This window comes from Sapajus apella, unplaced genomic scaffold (assembly GCF_009761245.1).
Source record: "Sapajus apella isolate SASKATOON/1434 unplaced genomic scaffold, GSC_monkey_1.0 scaffold113, whole genome shotgun sequence".
NCBI lineage: Eukaryota > Metazoa > Chordata > Mammalia > Primates > Cebidae > Sapajus > Sapajus apella.
The window spans coordinates 5,450,167-5,467,683 of record NW_022437053.1 but is presented as its reverse complement, the minus strand read 5'-3'; the positions used below and the strand labels follow the sequence as shown (position 1 = coordinate 5,467,683).

The following is a 17,517-nucleotide window of genomic DNA, read 5'->3' as shown; positions in this document are numbered from 1 at the left end:
GGCACAGTCTCAGCTCACTGCAACCTCCACCTCCCGGGTTCAAGTGATTCTCCTGCCTCAGCCCCCCCAAGTAGCTGGGATTACAGGCACCTGCTACCACGCCCAGCTAATTTTTGTATTTTTAGTATAGACGGCGTTTCACTGTGTTGGCCGGGCTGGTCTTGAACTCCTGACCTCATGATCCACCCACCTTGGCCTTCCAAAGTGCTAGGATTATAAGCGTGAGCCACGGCGCCTAGCACCAAATTGTTTTTAAAATGGTGCCTACCATTCATTTGGGTCATCAGTTCCTAGGAGGCTTCCATGGTGTATGTCCCTCCAGGAGTCTAGTCTCCACCTTCTAAAAAAGAAATCCTTGTCACTCACAAGGACAAGGTCTGCCCTATCCTTTTCCCTCCCGACACTACCCAGGCAATAATAGAAAGGCAGCGGTAATTATTCTTGTTTCCATGTAAATTGGGCTTCCTTTTTGGCTTAGTCTTTAAAGGTTTCTTTTGGCTTTTTTTTTTTTTTTAAATGGTACCTCTGTAACACTAACGTTTCTCAACCTAGGCTGTACCCCAGAACACTGATGTGTGGAGCCCAGCCAGTCTGGGGCAGTCTCGGAGTGCTTTTAGGGCTGGGCGGTGGTCCGCGCTCTTTGCTTCGCTGTTGACATCTCTTCCAGGACAGCATCGCAGTCCCTTTGTGGACTGCTCTCAGATTTGAGTCTCTAGCCCCGAATACTCTGCCAAGATCTGGATCTGTATTTACTGATAGTGCGTGGGGTGGGGAGGAGCTCCATGTTTAAGTTCAGTATTTAGTGCATATCTTAGCAGTTAAAGCGGAACTAATACTCATTCTTCTTCTATTCCCTCCCTTGTCTCTTTCACATTTGATTCAACCTACGTGATCTAACTTTTTTTTTTTTTTTTTTTTTTTTTTAAAGACAGGGTCTCACTCTTTTGCCCAGGCTGGAATGCACCTTCATGGCTAACTTCAGCCTTGACCTCCCCAGGCTCAGATGATCATCCCATATCAGTCCCCTGAGCAGTGGGACTACAGGCACGCACCACCATGCCTGGCTGACTTTTGTATTTTTTGTAGAGAGCGGGTTTCACCATGTTGCCCAGGCTGGTCTCAAACTCTTGGGCTCAAGCAGTCTGCCTGCCTCGGCCTCCCAAAATCCTGGGATTAAAGTTGTGAGCCATTGTGCCCTGCCTGAAATAATCTTTAAGACTGTCCTTTCCCTGTCTTGACTTTCTTTTTTGGACCTTTGGTGATAGCCTCTTAGTTCATCTTCTCTGTTTCTATTTTTTTCTTTCTTTGCCTTTATCCATTAAGTTAGTACTGAGTTATTACTTTAAGACACAGGTCAAATGTCACATTCCCTTGAGTCCCTAAAGATATTCTGTAATTCCTGGAGCACGGCCCACATGGGGCTGTGAATTCTGGCCACTGTTAGCCTCTCATCCTGGTGTGCACTGTGGTGGGGACTGGACTGCTCCCTGGGGGCAGGTCCTCACTACCCTCCTCTGACTGAATGAGTAGGCGAGTCAAACCTTTCCATTTACTCGTTAAACCTCAGAGGCCCTGAATGCTCATGGCTCACTTTTTAATTTTATTTTTACATAACCTTATTTATTCATTTATTTTAGTTTTTAAAATTCTGTTTTTTTTTTTTTTTTTTTTTTTTTTTATTTGGACAGGGTCTTGCTTTATTGCCCAGGCTAGAGTACAGTGGAATGATCTCAATTCACTGCAACCTCTACTTCCTGGTCTCAAGTAATTCTGCCACCTCAGCATTCCAAGTAGCTGGTGCTACCTACAACCGTGTGCTACCACATCTGGGTAATTTTTTGTATTTTTGTTAGAGTTGGGGTTTTGCCATGTCGCCCAGGCTGGTCTTGTACTCCTGAGCTCAAGCGATCCGCCTACCTTGGCCTCCCAAGTGCTGGGATTACAGGCGTGAGCCACCACGCCTGGCCTCATTGGTAGAATTGGGTCTATTGTGGTTGTGGGACTGAAGCCTGGGCTCTTGGAGGCTGCCCCTCCCTACAGGCAGTTCACTGACTGCTTGCTTCTTCACGTTGGAGACCCATCTCTTCAGGACAGTACAGGGGGATGGAAAGAGGGAGAGGCAAATTGAAACCATGAAAGAGCGTACTAGTTACATGAGACAAAATGGATTTCAAGACAAAAACTATTAAAGGACACCAAAAAAACTATTATGTAATATAATGGGGCCAGTTCAGCAAGAGGTTATAGCTATTGTAAATATATATATGCACCCAACACTAGAGCACCCAGGTACATAAAGACGAGAGCTAAAGAGCGAGATAGACCTTAATACATTAATAGATGGAGGCTTCAACACTCTGCTTTCAGCATTGGACAGATCATCCAGACAAAATTCACAAACCTCAAACTTAAGCTGCACTATAGACCAAATGGACTTAATAGATATTTCTAGAACATTTCATCTGATGGTTGCAGAATGTATATTGTTCTCTTTAGCACATGGATCATCCTCAAAAGTAGACCATATGTTAGGCCACAAAATAAGTCATTACAATTTCAGACCTTGGGCTGAGCACAGTGGCTCTTGCCTGTAATCCCAGCACTTTGGGAGGCCAAGGCAGGCGGATCACCTGAGGTCAGGAGTTCAAGACCAGCCTGGCCAACATGGCAAAACCCCATCTCTACAAAAATACGAAAATTAGCCAGGCATGATGGCAGGTGCCTGTAATCCTAGCTGCTTGGGAGGCTGAGGCGGGAGAATCACTTGACCCAGGAGGTGGAGGTTGCAGTGAGCCAAGATCGTGCTATTGCACTCCAGACTGGGCAACAGAGCAAGGCTCTGTTTCTTAAAAAAAAAAAAAAAAATTCAAACTTTGATACTAAAAGCAGACAAAGACACGTCAAAGAAAGAAAACTATAGGCCAGTGTCTCTGATGAATATTGATGCAAATATCCTCAACAAAATACTAGCAAACATAATTCAGCAATACATTAGAAAGATTATTCATTGTGACCAACTTGGGTTTATCCCTGGGATACAAGGATGGTTCAACATATGCAAATCAATCAATGTGAAGCATTGTATCAGCAGAAGGATATAAACCGTGTGATTATTTCAACCGATGCTGAAAAAGCATTTGGTAAAATTCAACATCCTTTCATGATAAAAAGTCTAAAACTGGTTATGGAAGAAACATACCTCAACATAAAAGCCATATATGACCCACAGCTACTATCATATTGAATGGTGAAAAACTGAAAGCCATTGCTCTAACATCTGGAACATGACAAGGATGCTCCCTGTGACCACTGTTATTCAACGTATCACTGGAAGTTCTTGCTAGAGCAGTGAGACGAGAAAAAAATAAAGGGCATCCACATTGGAAAGGAAGAAGTCCAATTATCCTTGTTTGCAGATGATATGATCTTATATTTGGAAAAACCTAAAGACTCCACAAGAAAATGATTAGAACTGATAAATTCAGTGCAGTTGACAGGATACAAAATCAACACACAAAAATCAGTAGCATTTCAGTAGCATTTCTATGTGCTAACAGTGAACAATATGAAAAAGAAAAGAGTAATGTCATTTACAGAAGGCACACATAAAATTAAATATGTAGAAAGTAATCAAAGATCATTACAAAGATCTCTGTAATGAGAACACTGATGAAAGAAAGAGGACACACAAAAAAAGGAAAAATATTTCATGTTCATGGATTAAAGGAATCTATACTATTAAAATGTCCATACTACTCAAAGCAATCTACAGATTCAATGTAATCCCTAGCAAAATACCAATGACATTCTTCACAGAAATAGAAAGAGAAATACTAAAATTTATATTGAACTACAAAAAACCCAGAATAGCCAAAGCTATCCTAATTAAAAAGAAACAAACTGGAGGAATCAGATTACCTGACTTCAAATTATACTACTGTGCTGTACTAACCAAAACAGCGTAGTGCTGGCATAAAAACAGACAAGTAAACCAAAACAAATCCACACACTTACAGTGAACTCATTTTCGACAAAGGTACCAAGCACATACACTGGGGGAAAGACGGTCTCTTCAATAAATGGTGCTGGTGAAACTAGATATCCATATGCAGAAGAATGAAGCTAGATTTCCATCTTTTGCCATATTAAAGTTAAAAAATTAATGTTGAGTATTTCTCTGATCACAGTGGACTATAAGTAGAAATCAATAATGAGGAATTTTGGAAACTCCACAAACACATGGGAATTAAACAGTATGCTCCTGAATGACCAGCAGGTCAATGAAGAAATTAAGAATGAAATTAAACAGTTTCTTGAAACAAATGGTAGTGGAAACACAGTATACGAAACCTGTTGGATGTAGTGAAAGCAGTACTAAGAGGAAAGTTTATAACTATAAGTGCCTACATCAAAAAAGTAGAAAAACTTCAAATAAATAACCTAATGATACATCTTGGAGAACTAGAAAAGCAAGAGCTAACCAAACCCCAAATTAGAAGGACAGAAATAATAAAGATCGGAGCAGAAATGAAGAAATGAAAATGAAATTGACGAAAATAATAGAAAAGACAAATGAAACGAAAAGTTGTTTTTTTTAAGAAGATAAATGAAATTGGTGAACCTTCAGGCAAACTAAGAGAAAAAGAGAGAAGACCCAAATAAATAAAATCAGAGATGAGAAGTAGACATTACTGATACTGCAGAAATTCAGAGGATCATTAGAGTTTATGAGCAGTCATATGCCAATAAATTGGAAAACCTGGAAGAAATGGGTAAGTTTGCAGGTCAGGTGTCGTGGCTTATGATCCCAGCACTTTGAGAGGCTGAGGCGGGTGGATCACATGAGGTCAGGAGTTCGAGACCAGTCTGGCCAACATGGTGAAACTTCATCTCTACTAAAAATACAAAAATTAGCCAGGCGTGGTGTTGTGTGCCTGTAATTCCAGCTGTTTGGGAGGCTGAGGCACAAGAATCACTTGAGCCTGGGAGGCGGAGGTTGCAGTGAGCTGAGATTGTGTTACTGCACTGTAGCCTGGGTGACAGAGTGAGACTCTGAATCAAAAAAAAGAAAAAAAAAAAGATAATTTTGCAGGCACATACAGCCTTCCAAGACTGAACCGTGAAGAAATCCAGGACTTGAACGTATGAATAACAGGTAGTGAGATTGAAACTATAATAATAAAAAGTCTTCCAGCCAAGAAAGCTCAGGACCCAATGGCTTCACTGCTGAATTTTACCAAACATTTAAAGAACAACTGTTACCGATCCTACTGAAACTATTTTGAAAAATATAGGAGGAGGGAATACTTCCAGACTTACTCTACAAGGCCAGTATTACCCCGACACCAAAATCAGATGAAGACATCAAAAAAAAGAAAACAGACCAGTATCCCTGATGAATATTGATGCAAAAATATGCAACAAAATACTAGCAAACCAAATTCAACAACACATTAAAAAGATCATTCATAGGCCGGGCGCGGTGGCTCAAGCCTGTAATCCCAGCACTTTGGGAGGCCAAGGCGGGTGGATCACGAGGTCAAGAGATCGAGACCATCCTGGTCAACATGGTGAAACCCCGTCTCTACTAAAAATACAAAACATTAGCTGGGCATGGTGGCATGTGCCTGTAATCCCAGCTACTCAGGAGGCTGAGGCAGGAGAATTGCCTGAACCCAGGAGGCAGAGGTTGTGGTGAGCCGAGATCGGGCCATTGCATTCCAGCCTGGGTAACGTCAACCAGTTAGATACATCGTATCAGTAGAATGAAGGTTAAAAACCATATAATCATTTAAATTCATGCTGAAAAGGCATTTGATAAAATTCAACATCCTTTTATGATAAAAACCCTAAAAAAACTGGTTATAGAAGGAACATAGCGGCCGGGCGCGGTGGCTCAAGCCTGTAATCCCAGCACTTTGGGAGACTGAGGTAGATGGATCACTTGAATTCAGGAGTTTGAGACCACCCTGGCCAACATGGTGATACCCTATATCTACGAAAAATACAAAAATTAGGTGGGCATGATGACGGCTGCCTGTTGTCTCAGCTACGTGGAAGGCTGAGGCAGGGGAATTGCCTGAAGCCTGGAGGTGGAGGTGGAGGTTGCAGTGAGCCGAGATTGTGCCACTGTATTCCAGCCTGGGCTACAGAGCAAGACTCATCTGAGGAAAAACAAAAATAAATAAAGGGCACCCAAATTGGAAATGAAGAAGCCAAATTATCCTTGTTTGCAGATGATTATTTGGAAAAACCGAAAATCTCCACCAAAAAATCATTAGAACTGATAATTTCAGTAAAATTGCAGGATACTAAATTAACATAAGAATATCAGTAGTTTGAGATTGAGTCTCACTCTGTCCCCCACGCTGGAGTGCAGTGGCTTGATCTGGGCTCACTGCAACCTCTGCCTCCCAGGTTCAAGTGATCCTTCTGCCTCAGCTGCTTGAGTAGCTGGGGTTATAGGCATTTGCCACCACGGCTGGCTAATTTTTGTATTTTTGGTCGAGAGGAGGTTTCACCAGATTGGCCAGACTAGTCTTGAACTCCTGACCTCAGGTGATCCGCCCGCCTTGGCGTCCCAAAGTGCTGGGATTGATTATACGCGTCAACCACCACACCCAGCCAAATCAGTAGCATTTCTATACATCAACAGTGAGCAATATGAAAAATTTAAAAATCCCATTTGTAATAGCTACAATTAAAGTAAAAGCAAAATATCTAGGAATAAACTTAAGCAGTGGACGATCTCTATAGGATCTGTAAAATGTTGATACAGGAAATCGAAGACACACAAAAAAATGGAAAAAATACTCCATGGATTGGAAGAATTAATATTGTTAAAATGTCTGTGCTACCCAAAGCAATCTACAGAATCAGTGTAATCCCTATGAAAATACCAATGCCATTCTTCACAGAAGCAGAAAAAAATCCTGAATTTTATATGGAGTCACAAAATAGATAAAATAGCCAAAGCCATCCTGAGCTAAAAACAAAACTAGAGAAATTGCATTACTTAACTTAAAATTATTCTACAATCACTTCCTGGTCTCTTTTGGCTTAGATCAAGTGCAGATCTTACTACAAAGGTATCATAACCAAAATAGCATGGTGCTGGTATAAAAGCAGACACCTGGACCAATAGAACAGAATAGAGAAACCAGAAATAGGTTCATACATCTACAGTGAACTTATTTTTGACAGAGGTGCCCAGAGCATACATTAGGGAAAGGATAGTCTCACTGATAAATGGTGCTGGGAAAATGGGATATCCATATGCAGAAAAACGAAACTAGACTCCTGTCTCTCACCATATACAAAAATCACATCAAAATGGATTAAAGACTTAAACCTAGGACTTCAGACTATGAAAGTGCTAAAGAAGAAACACTAAGGAAACTCTCCAGGACATTGCACTGTGTAGTATTTTCTTGAGTAATACCTCATACACACAGGCAACGAAAGCTAAGATGGACAAATGGGTTCACTTCAAGTTAAAAGCCTTCTGCACAGCAAAGAACAGAACCAGCAAAATGAAGAGACAACCCACAGAAAGGGAGGAAGTATTTGCAAGCTACCCGTTCTGTCAAGGGATTCATATAAGCAGCTCAAGCAACTCTATAGGAAAAAATCTAATAATCCAATAAAAATTGGTGAAAGATTTGAATAGACATTTCTCAAAAGATAAATGGCAAACAGGCAGTATGAACAGGTGCCCCACATAATTGGTCATCAGAGGCAGGCAAATCAAAATGACAATGAGATCCCCCCCTTATATCCAGAACACAAGAACAAATGCTGGCCATCATGTGGGGAAAAGGGAACCCTTGTACATTGTTGGTGGGAATATAATTAGCACAGCCATAGGGAGAACAGTTTGGAGGTTCCTCCGAAAACTAAAAATAGGACTGTCAAATGATCCAGCAATCCCACTGGTAGGTATATACCCAGAGGAAAGAATATCAGTGTGTTGAAGAAACATCTATACTCCTGTGTTTATTGCACCAGTATTCACAATAACCAGGATTTGGAAGCAGCCTCAGTGTCCCCAAGCAGATGAATGATAAAGAAAAGTGGTATATATGTGCAATGGAGTGCTATTCAACCATAAAGAAGAATGGAATACTGTCGTTCGCAACAACAGGGATAGAATTGGAGGTTCATTGTATTAAGTCAGGGACGGAATGTCGTGAGCCAGACCCAGAAAAACAAACTTTGGATGTTCTCATTTATTTGTAGGAGCTAAGCAAATGAAAGTAATTGAACTCATGGAGCTAGAATAGAATGATGATTATCAGAGACTGGGAAAGACAGTGCGCAGGAAGTGCGGGTAGTTAATAGGAGTAAAAATAGAGAAAAATAGAGTTAAATAGAACGTATAAAAATCTAGTACTTGACAGCATAACAGGGTGACCACAGTCAATTTATTGTCCATTTAAAAATGAAGTATAATTGGATTGTAACACAAAAGGTGAATGCTTTAGGTGTTGAGTACTTCATTTACTCTGATGCGGTGATTACGCTTAGTGTGCCTGTAGGAAAACAGCTCCTGTAACCCATGCATACATACAGCTAGTGTGTATCTACAGAAGTTAAAAAAAATGGGCAAACAATGGTCTCTTTTAATTAAAAATGCTTTTTTTTTTTTTTTTTTTTTTTTTTTTGGGCCAAACAAGAGGGCTTCTGTTGCATTTGCAGTTTTTAGAATGGATGCCTTCCCCCATGTCTGAAATGCTGTCTTTTCCTGTTCTGGGAAAGCTTTTCTGACTCACAAATGCTGATGAGCAAAGGTGGTTTTCATTTTGATACTCACAGTTGTTATAATTATTTTAAATCTGGCCGGGAGTCTTTATTAGTCTTTGAATAGCTTTTTTTTTTTTTTTTTTGGAGACGAAGTCTCGCTCTTGATATCCTGGTTAGAGTGTAGTGCACAATCTTGGCTCACTGCAACTTTTGCCTCCTGGGTTCAAGCGATTCTCCTGCCTTAGCCTCCCGAGTAACTGGGATTACAGGCATATGCCACCACACCTGGCTAATTCTTTGTATTTTTATTTTTTGTATTTTTGTTTGTTTGTTTGTTTATTTATTAGAGACGGGGTTTCACCATGTTGGCCAGGATGGTGTTGATCTCTTGACCTCGTGATCTGCCTGCCTCGGCCTCCCAGAGTGCTCGGATTACAGACATGAGCCACTGTGCCCGGCCACATTTTTTTTTTTTCTTGTATGTCACACGAGGTAGCATAGTATGTACACTACTATTACTCTCATTTACATTTCCTGGATGATTTTCATTAAATGTAAAATGGTTAAGTCACTAATTTACTAAATCATTGATTTTATTAATGAATGATTCAATACATAAGGTGGATTGAGTTTTTTTCATACCATTCTTGAAAAATTGCAATGTGAGTGTGAGCACTCCATAAACTTATCTCGTTTATCATTACCAGCTTGCTTTCACGAGAGATGGACTCTGTGGTTTGTGGAATGAAATGGTTAAAGATGGAGAAATTGTATACACTGGAACAGAATCAACCCAGAACGGAGAGCTCCCTACTAGAAAAGGTAAGGGCCGTTAACTAGTGTTTTTTATTTTGTAAAGACCACTTTAAAATGCGTTTTATAGAAATTCTGTAATGTGCTGTAGGAACAGGAACTTCGAGCTTACCTCTTTGAAGTTTGCCTTTTACTTTGGAGATTGTTGTCTAAAATGGTAGTTAATACAAGCTGCCTGGATTTTATTGTTTTATGTGAATTGAAGGCATTTTTATTGCAAAACCATCTTGCTGCATTTGTGGTGTTCTTTAGTGTCTAGCGTGCAGCTTATAGGAACTGGATCTTGGCTAACTAAATATTGATTATTATAAGATTCCAGGAAAATAATTATTTCTGATGTTTTTCCTGTATGCCTTTCCTTTGGGAGTATATTACACATGTTTGGAAGCCTTTGGCCTGCAAGGAAATGCCAGTGAACAATCTTATTTAGGCATGTAGTTTTTTTTTTTTTTTCCCTTGAGGTGGAGTCTTGCTCTGTCATGCAGGCTGGAATGCAGAGGTGTGTTCTTGGCTCACTGCAACCTCTCCCTCCCGGGTTCAAGCGATTCTCCTGCCTCAGCCTCCCAAGTAGCTGGGACTACAGGTGCATGCTACCGTGCCCAGCTAATTTTTGTATTTTTAGTAGAGACGGGGTTTTACCACATTGGCCAGGATGGTCTCGATCTCTTGAGCTCCCAGAGCACTTGGATTACAGGCATGAGCCACCGCGCCCGGCCTGGCTTGTAGTTTTGAGAGATCAATAAGACTATCGTTAGGTTGTTCATAACTGTGGTGTGTGTTAGAATCACTATTGAGGTTTTTTTTTTTTTTTTTTTTTTTTTTTTTTTTTTGAGTCGGAGTTTCGCTCTTGTTACCCAGGCTGGAGTGCAATGGCGCAATATCGGCTCACCGCAACCTCCGCCTCCCGGGCTCAGGCAATTCTCCTGCCTCAGCCTCCTGAGTAGCTGGGATTACAGGCACGCGCCACCATGCCCAGCTAATTTTTTTGTATTTTTAGTAGAGATGGGGTTTCACCATTTTGACCAGGATGGTCTCGATCTCTTGACCTCGTGATCCACCCACCTTGGCCTCCCAAAGTGCTGGGATTACAGGCGTGAGCCACCGCGCCCGGCCGAGGTTTTTTTTTAAAAAATGGGTGCTTGTATATACTCTAAACTTGGTGAATCTGAAAAGCCTTGCTTGAGACCCGTTGTTGAAGTTCGTTGGTCCACCTACTTGAGAGTCATCAACATGGAGAAAGCTACTACCTTAGGAAGTATTTCTTCTAAGCTGAAATAGCTCAGCTGGGAGAGTGTTAGACTGAAGACACTATTTCTTCTTCTTTTGCAGAATAAAGTGGGATAGTGTCCACGTGAAAATACCTGGGGGCTGGCTGTAGTGGATCATGCCTATAATCTCAGCAATGTGGGAGGCTGAGGCGGGCAGATCATTTGAGGTTGGGAGTTAGAGACCAGCCTGGCCAATATGATGAAACCCCATCTCTACTACAAAATACAAAAATTAGCCAGGCATGGTGGTGGATGCCTGTAATCCTAGGTACATGGGAGGCTGAGACAGGAGAATTGCTTGAACCCAGGAGGTGGAGGTTGCAGTGAGCTGAGATTATGCCACTGCACTGCAGCCTGGGCGACAGAGTGAGACTCCATCTCAAAAACAAAAACAAACGCAAGTCCATGGAAAAAAGTATTAGTCTCCCTTTTCAGCTTCAATGTCAAGCAGAGTTACCCTTTTTAAAAAATATTTGTTTGAAAATATTAACACTTACACACAGTAGCTGAAAGACGTGTGCCGTGAGTGGCTGCAGACCCACCCCCGCTCATGTCCTGCCACTACGTTTGGCTCCATATCTTGTCCATCCATTGTCTCGCCTAGTTCCTTAGACACTCAAGTATGTCATTAATTCCAGTTCAGCTTTATATTCTGACTTTCAGGTAAAATTTATGTATAATGAAATGCACCTGTTTTTGAGTTTACCATTTCACAAGTTTTGATAAATGTAACCGTGTAACCCACATCTTTTTTTTTTTTGAGATGGAGTTTCGCTCTTGTTACCCAGACTGGAGTGCAGTGGCCCGATCTTGGCTCACCACAACCTCTGACTTCTGGGTTCAAGCAATTCTCCTGCCTCAGCCTCCCGAGTAGCTGGGACTACAGGCGTGTGCCACCATGCCCGGCTAATTTTTGTATTTTTAGTAGAGACAGGGTTTCACCTTGTTAACCAGGACGGTCTTGATCTCTTGACCTCGTGATCCACCCGCCTCGGCCTCCCAAAGTGCTGGGATTACAGGCGTGAGCCACCGCGCCCGGCCGTAACCCACATCTTTATCATGACTCTTGCTTGGAAACTTCTCTTGTGTCCTGCCCCTTCCCAGAGGCAACAGCTGGCCTGATCTTTTTCCAGCATTGGCTAATTGTGCCTGTTTTAGGACTCCATAAATGGATCCTGTAGGCAGGCTCTTCTGTGTGTGTCGTCTTTCACTCTGCACAGTGTTTTTGATTTTCATCCTTTTTTTTTGTTTAACAACATAATGGGTTTATGTTTAATATAGCCCTTCTCATCAGGAGGCTATCGCTCAGTTAATACAACGTTGCTTTTAACATTGAATCTCTTTTCCATGTCAGTGTCTATAGTGGTTTTTTTTTTTGTTTTTTTTTTACATTAAGTCTTTTCTCTATTTCAGTATTAGATACACTGAATACATTTTTCTGAATATTTTTTTTTTCCCAGAGATAGAATTTTCCTTTTTTGGCTGCCTGATATCTAAATAGAATATTAACTTGGGAGATAACAAAACAAAAGTCTAATAAAAATACAGAGAACAGACTCAGTGGCTCACGAGGCTGTGATTACAACTGAATTGTGGTGATATCCTAGGATTCTGGGCAAAGCTTCTTTTTCCTGTTTTGAGAATTCTAAAACTATGTAATATTCTGTAAAATTCAGTCATCTTACTTCTTTAACTTTCTAACCAGCAAGTAAAAATTACACTTGCTGCATTTTTTAGTGCATCATTTGTAGCAAACAAAACGTATTTTCCCCGTTTATATATCAATTTGTTCCCATTTCATGGAAACAACAAAGAATATAAAACTCCCCTACTTAACTGATTCTTGGAAACTTTCAGACACTGAAGCTTAGGTTTATCTCCAATAGCACAAAGGTTTTCAGGGTGAGGTTTCATTCATTAGGCTCTTCAAAGTCACATCTGTTCATTTTTCTTTCATGCATATACCCTCAAGCAGGCGCAAACAGCTGTGATACTGAGAACCACACTGTTTAGTGAGAGAGCAGTTGCATCAAGACTTCTGTTTAGATAACGGGCAGCACCAGAAGCAGTAATTAAGGACAATTGTGTTGAAACTGAGGTCATGATTTTGGGGTCTTGAGGGCTAAAGGTTCCAAAGAAATGGGATATATAGAATTCTATCTGACTTGAAATTTTCCTTTTATAGACCTCTGGATGCTGAGGCTAAGGGTGTCCATATGACAATGCCTTCCATGGCAGGAATCAGCATCCTTTTTTTTTTTTTTCCATGTATCAGTAATTCATTCTGTATATTTTAAGAAGTTTTAACCTCTTCCTCCTAGCCCTCCAGTATTTGTTAATTAATTAAAACGTTTCCCAAAGTGTTTTCTGTGAAACCTTAGTTCTAAAAGATGCTCTAAGAAAAGCTAAGTACATGGAAAAATCCAAAGTATATGTTTTTGTTTTTTTTTTTTTTTGAGACGGAGTTTCGCTCTTGTTGCCCAGGCTGGAGTGCAATGGCGCGATCTCGGCTCACCGCAACCTCCGCCTCCTGGGTTCAGGCAATTCTTCTGCCTCAGCCTCCTGAGTAGCTGGGATTACAGGCACGCACCACCATGCCCAGCTAATTTTTTGTATTCTTATTTTTTATTTATTTTTTTTTTGAGACGGAGTTTCACTCATGTTACCCAGGCTGGAGTGCAATGGCGCCATCTCGGCTCACCGCAACCTCCGCCTGCTGGGTTCAGGGAATTCTCCTGCCTCAGCCTCCTGAGTAGCTGGGATTACAGGCACGCGCCACCATGCCCAGCTAATTTTTTGTATTTTTAGTAGAGACGGGGTTTCACCATGTTGACCAGGATGGTCTCGATCTCTTGACCTCGTGATCCACCCGCCTCGGCCTCCCACAGTGCTGGGATTACAGGCTTGAGCCACCGCGCCCGGCCATTTTCTGTATTTTTAGTAGAGTCAGGGTTTCACCATGTTGACCAGGATGGTCTCGTTCTCTTGACCTTGTGATCCACCCGCCTCAGCCTCCCAAAGTGCTGGGATTACAGGCCTGAGCCACCGCGCCCAGCTCAAAGTATATGTTTTATTCATTGCATTTGATGATTTTTTTTTGTCCTTTGTTCTTTTAAACATCGTGGTTATAAAGCAGAGCATAATTGTTCTTTATGTAGATCCCAAATGATTGGGATTTTTAGGGAGATTTTTTTTGGCATTTAGTAAATGTTTTTGTTTTTAGTGTGGTATGATGTGTGTTTTTTATTATTAGAAAATATAGATAGCTTTACACATACCAAATTCCATTTTTTTGTGTGTCAACCAGGCTGGAGTGCAGTGGGGGAATCTCGATTCACTGCAACCTCCACCTCCTGGGTTCAAGCAATTCTCCTGCCTAAGCTTCCCAAATAGCTGGGACGACAGGTGCCTGCCACCATGCCTGGCTAATTTTTGTATTTTTAGTAGAGATGGGATTTCACTATATTGGCCAGGCTTGTCTTGAACTCCTGACCTCATGATCTGCCCGCCTCGGCCTCCCAAACTGCTGGGATTTATAGACGCAAGCCACCGTGCCCAGCCCCAGATTCCAGTTTTAACACTGTGTATATTTTATTTTATTTTTTGAGATGGGGTCCCGCTCTGTTGCGCAGGTTGGAGTGCAGTGGGGTGATGTTGGCTTATTCTGCCTCAGCCTCCCAAGAAGCTGGTATTACAGGTGCCCACCACCACTTGTGGCTAATTTTTATATTTTTAGTAGAGATGAGGTATTACCATGTTGGCCAGGGTGGTCTCGAATGCCTGACCTTAAGTGATCCTCCCATCTTGGCCTCCCAAAGTGCTAGGATTACAGATATGAGCTACTGTGCCTGGCCTAATTTTATATTTATAGTAAAGACGGGGTTTTGCTATGTTGGCCAGGGTGGTCTTGAACTCCTGGGTTCACATGATCCTCCCGCGTTGGCCTCTGAAAGTGCTGGGATTACAGGTGTGAGCCACCACACCCAGCCAAGGGGAGGTCACCCTTCCCCTCCTCTCCAGCATACTATAAGTAGTGTGTTTGGGGAATGTGTGTCCTGTTTTCTCTCTGTATACTTTGAACCCTACAGTAGTGAAAAGAAGTGTAGACAAATACTGAAGCTAATGTGGCGTGGTCTTTGAGCTGCTGGTGCTAATTCTTGGTTGTTTTCATGGCCTCTAGTGACTTCATCCTGCTTTTGCTGTTGTAAAGTGTTGTAATTTATGCTCCTGAGAATAACACTTGAGGTGTACTTAGTGAGGGTTCTTGTCTGCTTCCTGGTGACTTTGAAGAAGGGATATAATCAGTGTTCCAGTGTACTGAGTTTAAAATTAAGAATCTTGCGTTCTTTTTATTTGCAAAATTTATAGCCAGATGTAGGGCAGGAGTGGCATGCTTTGTCTAAAGGGCCAGCTAGTAAATATTTTAAGCTCTCAGTGCACCATCTGGTCTCCGTCATAGTCATGGGACCTTGCAGCTGTAGTGCCAAAGTAGCCACAGACGGGAGTCACTGGGCAGGGGAAGTTCATTTTGTGAACTTTATTTATGGACACCAAAAGATGAGGTTCACAGAATGTTTACAAGCCACAAAATGCTGTTACTCTTTTTTTTTTTTTTTTTTGAGACGGAGTCTTGCTCTCTCACCAGACTGGAGTGCAGTGGCACAATTTTCGCTCACTGCAACCTCCGCCTCCTGGGTTCAAGCAATTCTCCTGCCTCAGCCTCCTGAGTAGCTGGGACTACAGGTGGGTGCCACTATGCCCAGCTAATTTTTGTATTTTTTAGTAGAGAGAGGGTTTCACCATGTTGGCCAGGATGGTCTTGATTTCTTGACCTTGTGATCTGCCTGCCTCAGCCTCCCGAAGTGCTGGGATTACAGGTGTGAGGCACCGTGCCTGGCGATTATTTTTCAGTCATTTAAAAATATAAAATACTACGGCTGGGTATGATGGCTCACACCTGTAATCTCAGCACTTTGGGAGGCTGAGGCAGGCGGATCACCTGAGGCCAGGAGTTCAAGAGCTGCCTGGCCAACATGGTGAAACCCTCATCTCTACTAAAAAGAAAAAATTAGCTGGGCATGGTGGTACATGCTTGTAATCCCAGCTACTTGGGAGGCTGAGGCAGGAGAATCGAGAATCGCTTGAACCTGGGTGGTGGAGGTTGTGGTGAGCCGAGACTCTATGTCTCAAAAAAAAAAAAAAAGTGAAATACTTTCTTTGCTTTCAGATCATACACAAACAGGCTGTGGGCTGGGTTTGGCCCCTGGGCTGTGGTGAGTGACCACACACACATAGGGCAGAGTCTGGCGTCTAGAGCCAGCACTTGTGTTCTCACCTGAGCTTTGTTCCTGGCTGGGTTCTGCTCTGTAGTATTCTGTGACCCAGTTCTGGGCTCTGCTCTGTATTCTACCTTGGTAAACTGGAGACAACAAAGCCTGCCTCCTTCAAGGTTGTTTGTAAGGATTTAAAAGGGTAATGTACTGTTGTTGGCCCAGATGCTTTGCAGAGTACATGTTACGTTATTTTCCCTTTCTTTCTTTTTTTGAGACGGAATCTTGCTCTGTTGCACAGGCTGGAGTTCAGTGGTGACACCCTGGCTTGCTGCAACCTCCATGTCCTGGGTTCAAGCAATTCTTCTGCCTCAGCCTCCTGAGCTGCTGGAATTACAGGTGCTTGCTACCATGCTGGGCTAATTTTTGTATTTTTAGTAGAGATGTGGTTTCACCATGTTGGCCAGACTGGTCTCAAACTCCTGACCTCAGGTGATCTGCCTGTCTCAGCCTCCCAAAGCGCTGGGATTATAGGCATGAGCCACCTTGCCTGGCCTGTTTTCACTTTCCATTAGCTGCTTGTTTTTTTCCCCCTATTAATTTCCTACCTTTCTGTGTATGATTTCTGAATTAAATGTATTTCATGTCTCAAACCTCTGAATTCTTTGTTTTCTCATTTTCCATATTGTTAAGGAAATGAGAGGCTAAGTGATACTTAATAAATTTGCATTTAGTTTCTCAGATCAGGATAAATGCTCATCTGTTGCAGGACAGGACTCTGCTCTTGCTTCACTCAGGATGCATTCCTAGTTCCTTCCTGGAGTGGGGCTACACCCTACTCCAGCCCTCTAGACCCAGCTCCCTGCTCTGACATGATTCCACCAGAGGATTCCAGCTGCCCTCCCTGGACCTAGCTATCTCCCCTCCCCTCCCCCCTCCTCCCTTTCCTCCCTCTCCTTCCCTCCCCTTCTCTCCCCTTCTCTCCCCTTCCCTCCCCTTCCCTCTCCTCCCCTTCTCTCCTCTTCCCTCCCCTCCCCTTCGCTCCCCTTCCCTCCCCTCCCCATCCCCTTCCCTCCCCTTCCCTCCCCTCCCCTTCCCTCTCCTTCCCTCCCCTCCCCTTCTCTCCCCTTCCCTCCCCTCCCCTTCTGTCTCCTTCCTTTTTTTCTTCCCTCCCTCCCTCCTCCCCCGCTTTCTCTCTCTCTCTCTCTCTTTGATAAAGTGTCACTTGGTGATCGGCTCACTGCAACCTCCACCTCCCAGGTTCAAGTGATTCTTCTGCCTCCGCCTCCCGAGTAGCTGGGATTGCAGGCCTGCACCACAATGCCTGGCTAATTTTGTATTTTTGGTCGAGATGGGGTTTCTCCATGTTGGTCATGCTGGTCTCAGACTCCTGACCTCAGGTGATCTGCCCGCCTTGGCCTCTC

The 17,517-nt window shown here is 42.6% G+C and overlaps 1 protein-coding gene across 7 annotated transcripts in view; it reads left to right on the top strand.

Annotated features, from left to right (window-relative positions):
• Positions 1-17,517, top strand: part of HERC2 (HECT and RLD domain containing E3 ubiquitin protein ligase 2) — a 205,873-nt gene that overhangs the window by 13,868 nt on the left and 174,488 nt on the right. For all 7 annotated transcript variants that reach the window (XR_004263267.1, XM_032259981.1, XM_032259980.1 and 4 more), the window contains exon 3: positions 9,450-9,564. Coding sequence is in view for 6 of the 7 variants with exons in the window: in XM_032259981.1 (XP_032115872.1) it covers positions 9,450-9,564 (115 nt within the window). In the remaining variant the exon portion in view is untranslated. The remainder of the gene's footprint in view (positions 1-9,449; positions 9,565-17,517) is intronic.